Raw genomic sequence first — 17,283 nt, 5'->3', positions numbered from 1 at the left:
CCGAAGCTCATCATTTCTTCACCATCAACCTACATGTTACACACACACACACACACACACACACACACTTTAGGTTCTGTCTTTTTTAATATCAGCATATAACATGAGCCCTGTTGGATCCAAACGTCCACCTAGTTCAGCATCCTATTTCCAAAATGTCTGTCTCCGGGGTCAGGAACCCCAGGCCCAATGACCAACCATGACCTTCCAAGTCTTCCATGTGGCCGTTGGGATTTCCCCAAGGGGATAGAGTGTCTCCCTATGGGGACAGGTTGCAGCATTTGGGGCTTTTTCATTTAGAGAAAAAGTGAGTAGGAGGTGACGCAATAGAAGTCTATAAAGAACATAAGAAGAGCCCTGCTGGATCAGACCAAAGGCCCATCTGGACCAACACCGTGGCCAGCCAGATGCCTCTGGGAAGTCTGCAAGCAGGACACGAGGACCATAGCGCTCTTTCACCCTTGTTCCCCATTGACTTGCTCACTGAATACTTCCTACCACCTTTCTGGAGCAAACAATGTGTGATGAACAGGGGCCACCGTCCATTCCTTATTCCAGGATATCACAGCTTACCATAGTATAGGTCAAGGTGTAAGGGTAACAAAAGTCATAAGAACATAAGAAAAGTCCTACAGCTGGATCAGGCCAGCGGCCCATCTAGTCCAGCATCCTGTTGTCACAGTGGCCAACCAGATGCTTATGGGAAGGCTGCAAGACGAACCTATTGTAGCATACATACAGTTTCGCAGTCTGCATGATCATCTGTGAGATCACTTCTAAGGCACATATTCTACATTTACTGGATGTCCCATTGCTACCAATTTTATGCCTCTCCCAGACAGGTAGGGATGTTTGACTAATTCATTCTTTGAGTGTTCCAATACAAATGGACCTGATCCTCACTTCGCCAACTAACGTGCAGATTAGTTATCCTTTGGATTTGGTATTTCTCCAATGCACTTCACAAATGTCTGCTTTATTCTAAAATCTGTTTAGAAATGCATGATTTGAGAGAAAAGTGCATTTTGAGGGGGGGAAGCATTTAAATGTGCATGTAAATACTAATGTTTGGGGTGGATTTTAAAAATAGTAATAAACAGAGATTAATGTGGAAATTGAACCTAATGGATTTATGAATGAACACATCTGAAATTGACATGGGCTGGAAATAGACTGAGCCATTCATCCCTACATACTGGTCAATGGGCTTGGATAAAGGACCTCATCTATCATGATCCCTCAAGCAAATATAGACTGTGTGGGCAATGAAAGACCTGCAACTAGTAAGATTTATGAAGGAAGACATAGTTACCATTCTTATAAATTGTTAACAGGACCCTTATCATTTTTGCTCGAAGATGGACCAGATAAATATTACACCATTAACTATGGCTTGTTTGGACATAGAACATGATTCTTTTAGAACAGTTGTTCCCAAACTCTTTTTTTCTCCATGGACTTCTTGAAATGTCTGAGGGTCTTGGAGGACCATTTAATGATTTTCCCCCTGCCTTGAGTTGCAACTGTACTGTGCTGTGAGAGACACTGTATGATTTTCAGTTGCATCTTTATTGCTTCTTTTATTTCTGATATTGCATTTTAATTGTGTTACAAGTTGAATTCCACAGAGGTCTATAGAATTCACACTGTAAGTGTTCTTCACAGACAGGCTGTGGACCACCTGAATGAAGCTTGCAGAACACTGGGGGTCCACAGACCACAATTTGGGAACCCTTGTTTCAGAGATCTCAAACAACTTTTGTCCATCACCCACTCATGCCATGGTGGGGACCTCAAGGAGGATGTGAAGCAATGCCAGTGAGGGATGCCACCTGAGGAGAGGGGATGGCCTGGGGAGAGTCCCAAGGGCCAGACAGAGAGGCCTGGAGCATAGATAAAGCTTCACTGCCTACGAGTTCATCTGTGGAACCTCTTATATTATGAGAACCATATTCTATATTCACTAGACTGGATTGATACCAATTCTGGGGTTCTCCATCCACTAGACCAGATGAGTTGTTGGTACCAATTTTGAGGTTCTCCTATACAGGTCAAGCAAAGGATCTATCTTGCTCATTCCCCCTAGGCAAAGACTCTGAGGGTCAGAAGTACCTGCAAGAACTGAATATGGTAAGATACACTAACAATTTGGCTCTTGACATGAATAACTAAAGGATCCTTCTCTTCTGTTTCCAAGCAGGTCCGTATGCTACATGTCCAATATACCATTAACTAGTACAGCTTCTTTGGAAATTGAAAGTCTTCCATTTTGGGAAAGCAAAAGTTGTCCTATTGCTTGCTCTTCTTTCATGTGAGATAGGTGATCTCCTCTTCCAGGAAATAAAGTTGGGTTTTTGTACAGCTGTGTGTCACTGTGCTCATCTTTGGATGAGGGACCCATCTGACCATCCCTGGTAAGTCACTGAAGTCTGTCATGTTTCTTTCCTTCTCTCGGGCAATATTTTATTTTAACATTTTCACCATGTTTTGCCTTCCTCTGACTTAAAAGTTGATCTTATGGGGTTGTATCCAACAAAGTTGTACTAAAAGTAGACCCATTGAAATTGATGAACCCAAGTTAGTCATGATCATTAATTTCAATGGGTTCCCTCTGAGCATGACTCACATGATTAGATTCAACCCATGGATTCCATCATTCAATCCAGACTAGGGATAGGAGAGAAATTCAATTTTGTTTGCATTTCCTAGGAAGCTACCTAATTTTCACTTCTCAAATCAACATGTAAACCAAAACACAATTATCCTTTCAAACTTTGTAGTTCTCCAAATTTTGTGATGCAGTCTTCCATCCAAATAATGTATGCAAAAATGCATATATTAAGGGGAAATGTGTATTGAAATGCATGCATCAGTGAAAATAATGTACAAAATATTAGGGGAAATTGCAAAAATATGCATATTAGTCAAAACTGTGTGCAAAACTGTGTGTACTGTGAGAAATTTCGCACTAAAATGCTAAGGAATTCTCATGACTTTTTTTTAAAAAAAAATATCATCAAATTGCTGCGGTCATTTGAAGAACTGGATTTAAGTTTGGAAAATTGACTGATTTGTTCATCCGTAATTCAGACTGATCCTGAATTTTAAGCACAGCCAATTTTCAAATCCCATTTTACCATTTTGCTCCAAAGTTGTGGAATTTGCTGGTGAAAAAAATCAAGGAATTCCCATCCTTTTCTTTGAGTGTGCCAATGAGATAAAATCTGCAGGTCTCTTCTGTGGCTAGAGTCAAATTCTTGGCATTCCCTTTTTGTTGAGTGTAATATGCATTGGAAAAGTGAACTTGAGTGATATCTAAAACACCAGAGCTTATTAGGGAATGCAAGTCCTGCCCTTATACAGGATGGCGGGGCTGGATTATTTCTGATGGGAACTTTTAATTCTTTGATTCCATCCTTAGACCTCAAAGCTAGCATTTTCAAATGAAGTAAAATTCAGTGCTACTGTACTTTATAACTTAGGGATCCAAATCAACAAGCTCCCAGCAAAAATCTCAGAGGGCGGCTATGTTTTGTTGGAATAAAAGGGGTGCATGTCATTTTATTTTAAAGTTCAGGTCAGCTTTGTGAATGACACGACACCAAAACTAAATGACAGATGTCGCCTAGTTACAGGGAGAACTGCAGCTCAAAGCCCATCAGAGTTTTAAGTCAATGGGATTGCACTGGCTCAGATAGATTGTGACCTTACATGCTGTTCCTAATGAGACTGGATGAGTGGGATTTGCTTCCAGGTACTGCATGTAGGACCAAAATGTAAGGCTCTAGGAGACAATATTTGTTTTTTTTTAAATGTCAATATTGTGCAATATTTCAATATTATGGAGGTGCCACTTTGTTTCTTTCATTGTTGAAATGCATAACCTACAGCACATAGATAAGAGCTGGCTGACAAATAATGCAAGCTCTATTTTTCTACTATTCATAATTGTGAACATATGGATCTGTATGGATGCATATTAGTATTAGTATTAATATTAGCAGGATGCTTGGACGTACAGCTGGCTGAAGCCATTTCAATGATCATAGTAGCCCCTTTTATTAGGGGTGTGCACTGACCACAAGATTTGGTTTGCCCCCTGATTTGCACTTTGGAAAATAGCCAGACTCAGACCAAGATGCTTCATAGGCTGTCCAATTTGGCCCAGAGTCTGTCCAAGCCTGTACCATTCCCTGCACATTCACTATTAGGAAATCAAAAAAGACAAAAATGTTTTCCTTTTGACAGAAGTGGAGGGAATTTGCAGGCATAGTAGCCCCTCCAGAGTAGATAAAGCCTGCCAAGTTACAGGCAAAGCAATCTAGAGGCTTTTGTGATGAACTCCATCTTGTGTTTTTTTTTCCGTTTAATGAAACTTTTATCACATTTTTTTATTTGGGGGCGGAATTAGATGAGGCAAGGTCATCCTTTCTGAAGGCATTAATCCTGTCAAATTCCAGAATGATAGCTGCAATGGTTTTCCTGGAAGGTCAGTCATTACAGGTTTGGGATGGGTAAAATAATGAATCATTTAATCTCTCCTATGGTTTTGTGAGCAATTGGCCTGAAAACTGCAGAAACAAGAAAGGTGCCCCTAAGTTAGAAACCTGCCAAAAAGGAGACAAATAGGTCCAGGCCCTTTTGTGCTTGTTACCTTTAAAGTTGATTTGGGGGGGGAGAACTAAAACGGATTCACTTTCTGAGTAAAAACATTTGCTCTGATTACAGAGGGGTGGGGAATCTTTTCTGGCGAGTGGGCCAGATTCTTCTCTCCCTACCCCTGCTAGGCCAAATTTGACAGGTGTGTGGAGCCAGCCACCTGTCAATCACTTGATGTCACTCTGATGTCAAATGATACTGTGCTCTTAAGCCCCAATTTGTTGGGACTTCAAAGCACAGCACAGGCTATTTGAAAGCTCTTTTGCAACCAGTCCCATGCTGCTCTTTAAACCTTAGAAAATCAAAGGTTCAAAGAGCAGCACAGGGCTCCTTGCAAAAGGGCTTTCAAACAGCCCCACACTGCTCTTTGAGCCTCAGGTTTTCAGAAGTTCAAGTCGCAGCACTGGGAGGGAGAAGCCGTTTCCATTTAATGGAAACCACTTTCCTCTCCTGGGGCAAGGCATGCCTTGCTTCAGCAAAGGAACAGTTGGGAGCACACTGCCATCATGTATGACATCAGGTGTAGGTGGGTGGGCATGACTTGCTGAAAACAGCTTCATGGGCAAAATGGGAAGGTCTAGTGGGCCAAGTTTGGCCCACAGACTGAAAATTTCCCACTCCAGTTTACAAGCTTGACCAGCCAGTCACAGCAGAGCTCTGCCTCCATCATCTCTCCACTCTAGTGCTTGTTCTCCCTTCCCCCATTACCCCAGCATTATTACTTATATGGGCTGCTCACAAATATTACTATCTCTCACTATCCTCCACTCAGGCAGTCAAGCAGCATTATCAGACTTCAAAGGCACAGTCTAGTCAGGCAGAAACATTGAAGGAGGGTGTAAATAAAGGATGGTGAGGGGTGTACTCTGTGGAGAAGAGGTGTGGCCCGGGGAGAACCCGATGGCCAGATAAGAGAAGCCTGGAGGGTCACATTCAGCCCTTGAGTCTAAGGTTCTCCATCCCTGATCTAGAACCATTTACTGTTAAGAAGATAAGAAGAGCCTCGATGAGGGATCAGGCCAATGGCCCACCTAGTCCAGCATCCTGTTCTCACAGTGGCCAACAAGATGCCCCAATGGGAGGCCTGCAAGCAGGATGTGAGCACAGCAACACCTCTCCCTACTTGCAATTCCCAGCAAATGGTACTCAGAGGCATCCTGCTTCCAAATACGGGGTTAGAGTATTTCCTGTTCCCAATCATGTCAACATGGGATGGTTGTGTGTGTGTGAGGGGGGAATAGAGCTGAGAAGGAGGGTTTTTTTCCCCTGAGAGAAGGTATCCAATTTTTTCCCCATATCCCTGGGGGGGGGAAGAGTGCCATTTGAATAGTTATTTTATAACTTTTCTCCACATGTAGACAAAGGAAAGTGCTTCTTCACACAGCACAGAGCTAAACAATGGAATTCACTCTCCCAAGAAGAAGTGATGGCCACCAACTTGGATGGCTTTAAAAGGGGACGAGGCTAATTCATGGAGGAGAAGGCTATCAAGGGCTACCAGCTACAGTGGCTATGTTCTGCCTCTGCTGTCGGAGGCAGGACGCTTCTGAAGACCTGTTGCTGGGAGTCACAAGTGGGGAGAGAGCTGTTGCGCTAAGGCCCTGTTGAGCTCATGGCCATGGTGAAAAACAGAGTGCTAGAGTAGATGGGCTCTTATGATTTTATGTCCTCCACAGTAAACAGAAAAAGAAGAAAAACTGGGGCGAAAAGGAAGAAGCCAGGTTGCTGCTGCTGCTGCTAATGGTGAACCTCGCCCCGAGAAACTGTTGGAGAATTTCTCCACTCCCTGGAGAATATTTGGTGAAATGGTCCCTTCCATTTTGCCATCCACAAATAGGATGGGGGATTTGGGGAGGCCATTTTCCTTAAGCTCTGGGGGGGAGGGGAAGCAATTAGGCCCAATGGGCTACAATCCAACATACAGTTAAATAGGCTGTAGCCAATGTTAGTCCTACTCGGTGAAGACACTCTAAAGTTCATGGTAATTTAGGTCCATCAATTTCAATGGGTCTATTCTGACTTAGAGACAACTCAGTGTTCTTAAGATCACTGACACAAGTGGGCTGCTTAATCACACCTAACTTGGATTGTGGCTCATAAATCTATTTTGTACATGTATTCCTTACCTTTCTTCAATGGAGTTCAAAGCAGCACATGTGGGATTCCTAGGAGGCCTTCATCCAGGCACTGACCAAATCCAGACCTGCTTAGCTTCAGCCATAGCCTTGGCCATAGTGTCTAAACAGTCATTGGCCAACTGTGACCCAGAGCCGCATCACAAGGCAATCACGCAACTCTACAATGGGACTATAACACACATGGAAAAAATGGAGGTCAAGAACTCCACCCAAGAACCCCTCCAAAAAAACTGAAATAAGGTCCTATTGAATAGTAGGTGGACAGCCAAACACCTTCTAGCAAACCTCTGCAACCTCTTCAGTAATTCCCTCCATGAATACATAGAACAGGGGAAGCCAACATGGTGCCCTCCAGATGTTGTTGGACTCCAACTCCCATCCTTCCTGGCCACTGACCATGCTGGCTGGGGCTGATGGGAGTTGGAGTCCAACACCGTGTGGAAGGCACCACATTGGCTATCCCATAGTGAGGGTGGAGCAGGGCTATGTACACTGGTTCCATCCCCAGCATTGTCACCTCCATTGGCTCCATCCTCTCCACCTCCATGCTTTGAGTAGAAAAGGAGAAGCCTTTGTGCATTCAGCCGGACATATGCAGATTCAAGAGTCTCAATTGCATGGAGGAGCCTATATATGCATGCATACATGTGCAGAATCCTCCTTCAGACCTTAGCTGAGTGTCAGGGTAGAGCCAGAAGGGACAGCAATGCTGGGAGTGGCAGTAGGAATATTGCTCTGCTCATTTCCTCCCCACAGACATTCATAAACCTGTGGAATGGATGGGATTTCTGGACAGGTCTTAAGCCAACTTAAGTTGTATAGGCAACTGCCTTTCCTCTGTGAGATCAAGAGGGTGATTCTGAAAGTAGATGAGGTTCCCTCTCCGTAGCTCTCTGGCCAAGCTTTTGGGTTGTTTGCCCGGGCCCTGAGATCCTCAGGAGAGGCCCTTCTCTCAAAACCCACATTCTCACAAGCACGACTAGTGGGGACACGAGATAGGGCCCTTTCGGTGGCTGCCCCGAGGCTTTGGAACTCCCTTCCTAGGGAAGCAAGAATGGCCCCCTCCTTGCAGTCCTTCCATCAGCAAGCAAAGACTTTTTTATTTCAACAAGCCTTTGGAACTGAAAGCTGTTAAGGACAGGACTTGAAGGGTGCTGCATTGCTATTGTCTAATTGTATTATTTTAAACTGAGTTTGAATTATTCTAACTGTATGTATGAATGGTTTTAATACTGTAAATTGTTTAATTTGATTTTAATCTAGACTTTTGTATGTTTTTAATTATATGTGTGCTTTTATCTGGAAGCTGCCGTGAGTTCCAGTTTTGGAAAAAGGGCGGGGTAAAAATAATGATAATAAATAAATAAATAAATAAATAAATAAATAAATAAATAAATAAATAAATAAATAAATAAATATTGTTTTGTGTTGTTGTTTTTTTAGGAGATCCCTGATTTTACCCAAAGGAAGAAGACTGCAAATGTAGCATAGATAGATCCCAACAAAGCATACCAACCTATTAGGAACAAGAGAGATTTTGTGTCCAAATCAGCAGAAAGAGATGATAGGGTGAGATGGTTTCAAAAGACCGCTGTGGTCACTAGACCACATTTCATTGCTTTTGTCCATTCGGTAGCCAGCCTGGAAGATACAGCTGTGTTTATAGTTGTCCCTGCACTGTCATGGGCTGAACTATGCTGTGAGAAGGTATCATTTTCAAGAGGAATGATGTGGTGCAGAATTCCTCTCATTATTGCACCCATTTGTAGAACTGGCTGGATAGATCTGTGGCATTTCAGATGTCCAACCAACCTACAGGTAATGCTGACTGAACAGGTTGACTGTACATGATCATGTATCCAATGGACAACTGAACCTGCAGGTGTGTGCTAGTGCAAGGACAGCCTTCAAGGAGTGGAGCCACCAGGCAGCTCCTTCCAGAGGATATCAACAAACAAAATGTTGGCCCTGCACTGGTCCTGAGGAAGCAAAATCCTCACCCTGGGAACAACTCAGGCCACTTTACTGTAATCATTGTCACTTGCACATCTCTTCTGGAATCTCACCTGTAACTTTGGCAACTTGGCAACGAACCATTAGGAGATGCTCATTTCCTATTTTGCCTCTTCTTGGAGTCATGCCTTTGCACGGAAGGTTTTTGCATAGCCGTGTTCCACTGTGGTACATCTTCGGTGGAGGGACCCAGTTGAATGTCCTCAGTAAGTAATATTCCAAATTGCCTTTTTTCCACCTTGCCGTTTTCAATGTTTATATTTTATGCTCTCTCGCTCTTGCTCTTGCTCTTGCTCTCGCTCTCGCTCGCTCGCTCTGTTTCCCATCTAAGTAGCATATCAGCAAAAGGTTTGTGTTTATTTTATTGACATTGTTTTCCCTTCTTGTAACTCCCTCATTTTTATTTTTATGGTCTGGATAGTGGCATTGTTTTGCCCCACTGAATCCTTCCATCTTCTATACCAGGTGACTTTCCTCTGGTCCCCTTTCATACCATACATTTAAAGCACTCATATACCACTTAAATAGTGGCGCAGAATCCTGGGAACTGTAGTTTGTCAAGAGTACTGGGAAATGTAGTTCTGTGAGGTCAGCATCCTTAACAAACTACAGTTCCCAGGATTTTCCATGACTGTTAAAATGGTACTTCAAAATCAAAATCAAAATCAAATTTTGTTTTAAACTTTCTAGTTAAATCAATGGTATATCGGGTCTATCAACCGCACAATAAAATTAAAATGGTACTTAAATATATGGTGCAGAGGTGACCTATGTACATGTATTGTGAAGGGTGCCATTTTTAAATTGAATCTGTAACTTGGTGTGTGTGTGTATTGTTATAGAGGAGCAGAAAATCTACAACCTAATCTTAGTGTCATAGACCAGTCATTTGCCATGCAAGTCCATACATGTCTACTCTGAATCATGTCCCACTGAGTTCAGGAGGACTTACTCCCAGGTAAATGTGTATACTGCAACCTTACCCAAGTCCTCCCTCTGATCAAAGCTCAGAGGGTATTGACAAGGGAGAGGGCAGGTTCAGTTATGGCTCTCCATCTGTGGGATACGCTCCCTAGTGAGGTCCGTCTGGGGCCAGATAAAGACTTATCTTTTCCCCCAGAATAGACTAAGATTATGATGTTTGTATTAGTGTTCTGCCAAAGCTTTCTGTGCCTACATGGGGGTGCTTGTCCTTGATTTGTTATTTTGTTTTACGCCATGATATATTTACCTCTGTTTGTTAACAGTGCTGTAAGTCGCTTGGAGTCCTTTGGGTAACAAGTGGCTAATGACAAATAATACTAATGATACGTGTATAGCAGGAGTGGGAAAACTGTGGTCCTCTACCTGTGGGTGGACTCCAACTCCTTTAGGAGAAACTTCTTAATGGTGTGCTAAGTTCAACAATACAGCCAATCACCCGGCAGGGGAAGGTAGGCTATCTATCACTGGAGATCTAGCAGAGGTGAGCAACTATCTGTCGAGGATGCTCTTATTATGGATTTCCTGTAGCAAGCAGAAATTGACTATATGGGCTACAAGGCCCCTATAGGCCCATTGAAATTAACGGACATGCCTAACTTAGCTCCATTAATTTCAACAGGTCTGCTCTGACTAGGACTAGCATTGGATGCAACCCTATGAGTGATATTCAGTGCTAGTGCTATTCACCCATTGAAGTTAATGGACATGACTGATGTAGGTTTATTCATTTTGGTGGGTCTGCTATTCCTGTATTGGCTACTTGGATTTGCAGAGGATCTCTGGGATCTCTATACCTGCTCCCTGAGATATTTTAGCTGGATCTGTTAGAGCAAGGAAGGGGAACCTGTAGCCCTCCAGATGTCATTGGACTCCAACTCCCATAATCTCTGCCCATCAGGAATGCTGGCTGGGGCTGATGGGAGCTGGAACCCAGCAACAACTGGAGGACCAAAGGTCTCCCACCTTTGTGCAGGGATGTAAGGATGCAGCAATTTCTGTCCTGTCCTATTGCAATCTGCACTCTTTCCATGGTGATACAGTTTGGCTTCTGCTATGGCCAAAACTAACATAATTTGTTATATAATTAATTACATAATTATGTTAGTTAATGGACATGACTGATGTAGGTTTATTCATTTCGGTGGGTCTGCAATTTCTGCAATTTCTGTCCTGTCCTATTGCAATCTGCACTCTTTCCATGGTGATACAGTTTGGCTTTTGCTATGGCCAAAACTAACATAAATTGTTATATAATTAATTACATAATTATGTTAGTTAATGGACATGACTGATGGAGGTTTATTCATTTTGGTGGGTCTGCTATTCCTGTATTGGCTACTTGGATTTGCAGAGGATCTCTGGGATCTCTATACCTGCTCCCTGAGATATTTTAGCTGGATCTGTTAGAGCAAGGAAGGGGAACCTGTAGCCCTCCAGATGTCATTGGACTCCAACTCCCATAATCTCTGCCCATCAGGAATGCTGGCTGGGGCTGATGGGAGCTGGAACCCAGCAACAACTGGAGGACCAAAGGTCTCCCACCTTTGTGCAGGGATGTAAGGATGCAGCAATTTCTGTCCTGTCCTATTGCAATCTGTGCTCTTTCCATGGTGATACAGTTTGGCTTCTGCTAAAGCCTATGTCTCGCTATTTGCTATGGCCGAAACTAACATAATTTGTTATATAATTAATTACATAATTAATTACAATGCTTTTCAATGGAAGGAAAACATCAAAAGCATGTGGAAAATGCATAATTATTTATATGACATTTGAGGACTAAAAGAAAGAAAGCAAATGTCGCTCATATTCACTGGCATGATTTCCATTCCTGGCCTCTGATGAACATGAGAACTGTGGTAATTTCCTCTTCTGTTTCTGTTTCTGATAGAATTCTCCAACATCCCTACCCTTGTGTTAGAGATATATGGGGAACCATTGGCCCTCCAGGTGTTCCTGAATTGCAACTGCCATCACCCCTGGGCATTAGCATGCTGAGGCTGGTGGGAGTTGTGGCTTGGCAACATCTAGAGGGCCAAAGATCTCCCACACCTATGTTAGAGGCTGGCCCTGGAAACTTCTACATGCAAAGCAAGTGCTCTACCACTGAATTATATGTAAGATCATGCCTGAACATTAAGCTAACATGCGTAAAAAGGTAATTGGTAGATCTCTCCTCCATTAATTTGTCTAATGGTTTTTGTAGGAAAAGGCTTAGCTTCTGGACATTGCCATGCTTTGTAGCTGTTACCTTTGTTGAATTTTGAAGAGGACAGCCTCCTGTTTGATGCAGGAAATCCAGAGTTAGGAGGACATCCCCAGAATTCCAGTGAAAGACACTTAGAGATTCATTCTGTCTTCCTCTTTTTTAAGTGAAACTTTGAGTAAAATGTTTTAGCACCTCTTGATTAATACTTGATAGTCATTGGAGTCATAGGGGGTAAGGAAATCTCATCCACAGGTAACCAGCTGACTATCCCTACCCTGACTAGTGGCCACCTTTGATGTAAGCCAGGGATATGGAACCTCAGGTAGAGGTGGGCAAATAAGGCCCTCCAAGCTTCTCTTTTTGGCCCTCAGGACTCTCTCCAGCTCATGCTGCCCGCCAGGCTACACCCTCCTGCCTGGAATGTGTTCTTCAACTGTGACAATGTCTCTTGTTTGCATGGAAGGAGGATGGGAAGACTAGTGTATGTATTATGTAGGTATGTAGGCAGCAGAAGAAACCTCCGACTTTTACATATTTGGTATGTAACCACCTATACAAAGGTCAGATTCACATTCATTGCTGTGCCTGCTTTTGCCTCTGCCCCCGCCCACCACTGATATGTGGCCACCGGAAGGTTGCCCAGAAAGTAATGTGGCCCTCAGGCTGAAAAGAAAGATTCTCCTACTGTGGAATGTAGCCTACTGTACAAAGACAAGGGCCACTTCCTTTGCTCTGCCTCACTTTTGCCTCTGGCTCCAGCCCACCACTGGCATGTGGTCCCCAGAAGGTTGCCGAGAAGGGAATGTGGCCCTTGGGTTGATAGAGATTCTTCTGATAGAAGCAGTGGCTGTTAATCAAGCCCAGAGAATTAAGAGACAAAATAAATCAATAACAGAAAAACCAGTGCTTCTTGACAGGAAGAAGGATATAGATCCTGGAAGTTGAAAAGGCTGTCCAGGCATCTTTTGGACAGGGAACCTGTAACACTCAACATTCTTGGACTCCAGCTCCCATCAGCTCTAACTAGCATGCCCAGTGGATAATGGGAGTTGGAGTTTATCCCCATCTGGAGGGCCACAGGTTCCCCATATCTGATTTAGTGGAAGGGTACGCTTTCTTACAATAAATGTTTCACAAAATAAAATCTATGAGTGCCCTCTGACTCTTTCACTCTTTGCCCTATTCTGATCTAGTTTACTTGGACATTTAGGTGGATATGCTCACAGCCTCTAAATTGTATTGTTTCAGCTGAAGCCAAGACTCCTCCTACCATACATCTCTTCCCTCCATCCTCTGAGGAGATAGAAACCCAAAAGAAGGCCACTTTAGTGTGTCTGGTGGACGGCTATTATCCTGCCACAGCCCAAGTCACCTGGAAAGCTGACGGCACTGAGATCTCAGAGGGAGTGCAGACAAGTAGACCAACCAAACACAGCAACAACCTCTTTGCGGCCAGCAGTTACCTGTCCATGAATGCCACCGATTGGAAGAGACACGAAATCTACACGTGTCAAGTTACACATGAAGGGGAGAACTTTGAGAAGGCAATCAATCATCTGGAGTGTTCGTAATTCTTTGCTGTTTACCGTCACTGCCAGTTCCTGAATCTTTGGAAAGTTGGGATCATTCATTCTGGAAATTTCCCATAGTGCTGCTGGATCAGTAGCAAATACAATACCATTTCCAGATACTTTTGCAACCCATTATGTTTTCTCCTCGGTATTCTTTCTGCTTTCTTAGGCTGTATCCAGTGTACTCTGTTCACTTGCACAAGGGCTGTTGCGCTAGCAGACGGGTGAGTTTTAATATCGCGCAGCAGAGGAATCCAACCCAACAGTTGTGCTAGTGGAAACCCGTTGCATCAAGCATTGTGCAATCTATTGTGCAACCAAGTTACCAGCAACCTGCTTATGCATTCTCTTGCGCAACCATGTTCCGCCAGCACAAAACTTAAGTGGCTTTAACTTAGCGATACTCTGGGTACAACCCTGAGTCTTTGACACAGCCTCGTGCTAATTAGTACACTGATGTTCACAGAAGCATTCAGTCATCGCAGTCTCCCTTATTATGCTTACCCCCTCCCTTTTTGGACCCTTATGTTGCTTCCATAACCTGCAAATAAAATCTAAACAGTTATCATTCAATATTTTTTTCTGTGTGCTGTGAACTGTAGCATAAATATCTTCCAAGTATTATCAATGCACTGTGATTCCCAGCATCTGACTATGCCTATGGAAATCAAGACTTCACTCGATTGGTCAGCAGAGAAATGGTAACAGAGGCCTGCAACGTCCTCAATTGTTAACCGAAAAAGCTCTGAAAGATTTAATAAGGGGAGTAAAGTAATGGGAGCACAATCCAGTCAAACCTAAGCACTTAATGGAAGAGGCAAGCTATGCTTTAGTGATTGGCATTTAAAAGTATTTAATTTTTGCTGGGCCACTGGCTCTACTTAATACTCACTTTCTGTCACAGTATTCAGTTATACATGAAACAATAATGCTGTTGGTTGGACCCAGCGAAAGCATGAGAACATAAGAGCCCTTCTGGGTCAGGCCAAAGGACCACCTAGTCCACCACTCTGTTCTCACAGTGGCCAACCAGATGCTTATGGCAGCCTTTCCCAACCTTTGGGTCCCCAAGTGCTGCTGAACTTCAACTCCCATCTGCCCCAGCCAGCATGGCCAATGGTCAGGAATGATGGGAATTGGAGTCCAGCAATATCTGGGAACCCAAAGGTTGGGAATGACTGGCCTATGGGAAGCCCATAAGCAGGACATGAGTTCAACAGTACTCTAATAGCAAATTCATTGTCCCTGTGCCGAGAGGACTGGATCCAAAACGGGGGCACGTCAGGCATAACGACATATTAGATAGTTGCTTGCAACACTGTCGGGTTGTGGGGTCTTTTAATCCTAGGTATGAGGGGTCCAACTTGTCATCAGCACCTCAGTGCACAGGGAGGGGAGTTTGAATCCTACCCTCTCTTATCATGATCACACCAAAAAAGAAAAAAAAGCTCCCATTGACAGAAGAAAAAGTTCCCATTGATGCCTACGGGAGATTTATTGCTGTTGCCAACTGCTCGCGGATGGCAATATTTGTTATGATCACAGCAGAGGCAGAAAGGGTTAAATATCCTCTCTCTGCATGCTGTGGTGCCTATAGAAATCAGCCTCCTTCTTATGCCTAGGAAACCATATCCCATGAACACTGCAAGAGATACACTTAACGTAAGTTTTGGATTAGTCCAAAAGCCTATCTAGTAAGAGTGTGCAAAAGATTCAGACAAATCCCAAGAGGGGATACTTTGGACAGATTCAGGCCCTGACCAAGCCGAAGTGGCATCTCTCTGAAGCACCCCAAAGAAAAACAGGGATGTCTAAAGCACTTTGAGATGCTTTGGAGACGCAGATGCTTTAAAAATGCTGTGTGTGCAAACTTTCAAAAGTTTCTCCCCAAGCTTGCCATATCACTAATGTATCCAACTTGGTGCCCTCCAGATGTTGTTGGACTACACTTCCCATCAGCCCCAGCCAGCATGGCTAATAGCCAGGGATTATGGGAGATTGAGTCCAACAGCATCTGAAAAGCACCACAATGGCTACCTCTGATATATATGGAAAACAGCAGGATGAGGAGACCTCTTTGGTAACTGTCAAGTCTTAGCTTCTAATCAGAGGGAATCATTTAATGGCACTCTCCAAACAGTGCTGTGGGAAAGAGAGAATGCTGAAGTGATGTATCACCCCGCTCTTGCTTGCTGTGCTAGTGGTGCTTGCTTGGAAAGTGCAGTGCATTCCAGTCCTTCAGCCTCTGCCCCGTGCCCACACACCCACACCTGTCAAATCACCTTTACACTTAGGCCCCATCTTCTTCTTTACTCAGCACATAGTTAAACTATGGAATTTGCTCCCACAAGATGCAGTAATGGCCACCAGCTTGGATGGCTTTAAAAGAAGATTAGACAAATTCATGGAGGACAGGGCTATCAATGGCTACTAGCCATGATGGCTGTGCTCTGCCACCCTAGTCAGAGGCAGCATGCTTCTGAAAACCAGTTGCTGGAAGCCTCAGGAGGGGAGAGTGTTCTTGCCCTCAGGCCCTGCTTGCAGGCTTCCCCCAGGCACCTGGTTGGCCACTGTGAGAACAGGATGCTGGACTAGATGGGCCACTGGCCTGATCCAGCAGGCTGTTCTTATGTTCTTATGTTCATCTGCACTATACAGTTAAAGCACCCTTATACCACTTTAAACAATCATGGCTTCCCACAAAGCATCCTGGGATCTGTAGTTTATGAAGGGTACTGAGAGTTGTTAGAAGACCCCTATTCCCCTCACAGAGTGACAGTTCCCAGAGTTGTTTAACCATCAGTTTGTCTTTCCAGGGAACTCTGACTACCAACTGGGCTGTTTCAAGGAGCAAAATCAGCTATGGAGTTTGGCATTTGTGAGAACTGGATATCTTTTTTTAAAAAAAGAAGAAATCCAGTCCATTAAAGACAATGGGTGATATCCAAAGTTAGTCAGAGTAGACATCTTGAAATCAATGGGGTAAAATGGGTCTATGATTTAGTTGAATATCACTCGCTAATCATTTTTAGCTACGGTTGATTTCAATGGGAGAGCTTCAGCACACACTCAGATTTCTCCCATTGACATCAGTGGAGCTCAAAAGTGCTTGAACTTGGCCCACTCAGAAACAACTGGCTTAGAAAAGTAAACACTGAAAACAAAGAGTTTTTAAAAGAGTTTAAAGGTGTGAACCTTTGCTGTACTTCTATAAAATCAACATAGTCTAAGCCATCTATAGAATTTGAGGTTCGCATACATCCTTCCATCTTAGGCACATACTGTTTTTGATCTGCACAAGGAATGTGTGACCAAACCAAACAGGCCACGTAGACAAGACTACGATTCTGTGGCAGGTGCTGACGTGTCATCCGGCCCAACACGATCAGAAACTAGCACCGCCAATGACGGTTAACTGAAGGGGGATTTCCTGTGGCTTCATGCGGGCAGCTGTGAGATGCATGAACAGCTCAGAGCCGAAAGAGAAGACGTGGACGGAAGTGACTGCAATGGAAAGAAATGGTCTTTCAGTTCCGAGAATAGCTCCATCCATTCGCAACCAAGATGTGAGAAGACTTAGCAAGAGGAGATTCAGGAGGGGCCCAGGCAACCTGATGTAGGTTGAGCAGGAAGGAAGAGATGGCATGCAGTATGTAGGAGTGTATGTGCGTAGATTTAGGGCCAGCTCATCATTGCCTTGCTGCAGGTG

General features: G+C 43.7%; 1 protein-coding gene across 1 annotated transcript in view; it reads left to right on the top strand.

The window, feature by feature from the left end:
- Window positions 1-14,147, top strand: part of LOC133373459 (uncharacterized) — a 65,943-nt gene extending 51,796 nt beyond the window's left edge. Inside the window, exons 11-12 of the mRNA XM_061603239.1 lie at window positions 8,898-9,016; window positions 13,252-14,147. Of these exons, the coding sequence (XP_061459223.1) occupies window positions 8,898-9,016; window positions 13,252-13,574 (442 nt within the window). The 3' untranslated portion in view covers window positions 13,575-14,147. The remainder of the gene's footprint in view (window positions 1-8,897; window positions 9,017-13,251) is intronic.
- Window positions 14,148-17,283: the final 3,136 nt, after the last annotated feature.

Source organism: Rhineura floridana, chromosome 19 (genome assembly GCF_030035675.1).
Source record: "Rhineura floridana isolate rRhiFlo1 chromosome 19, rRhiFlo1.hap2, whole genome shotgun sequence".
Taxonomy (NCBI): Eukaryota; Metazoa; Chordata; class Lepidosauria; order Squamata; family Rhineuridae; genus Rhineura; species Rhineura floridana.
Note: the sequence above shows the minus strand (reverse complement) of the source record. Positions and strands in the feature narration are given on the sequence as shown.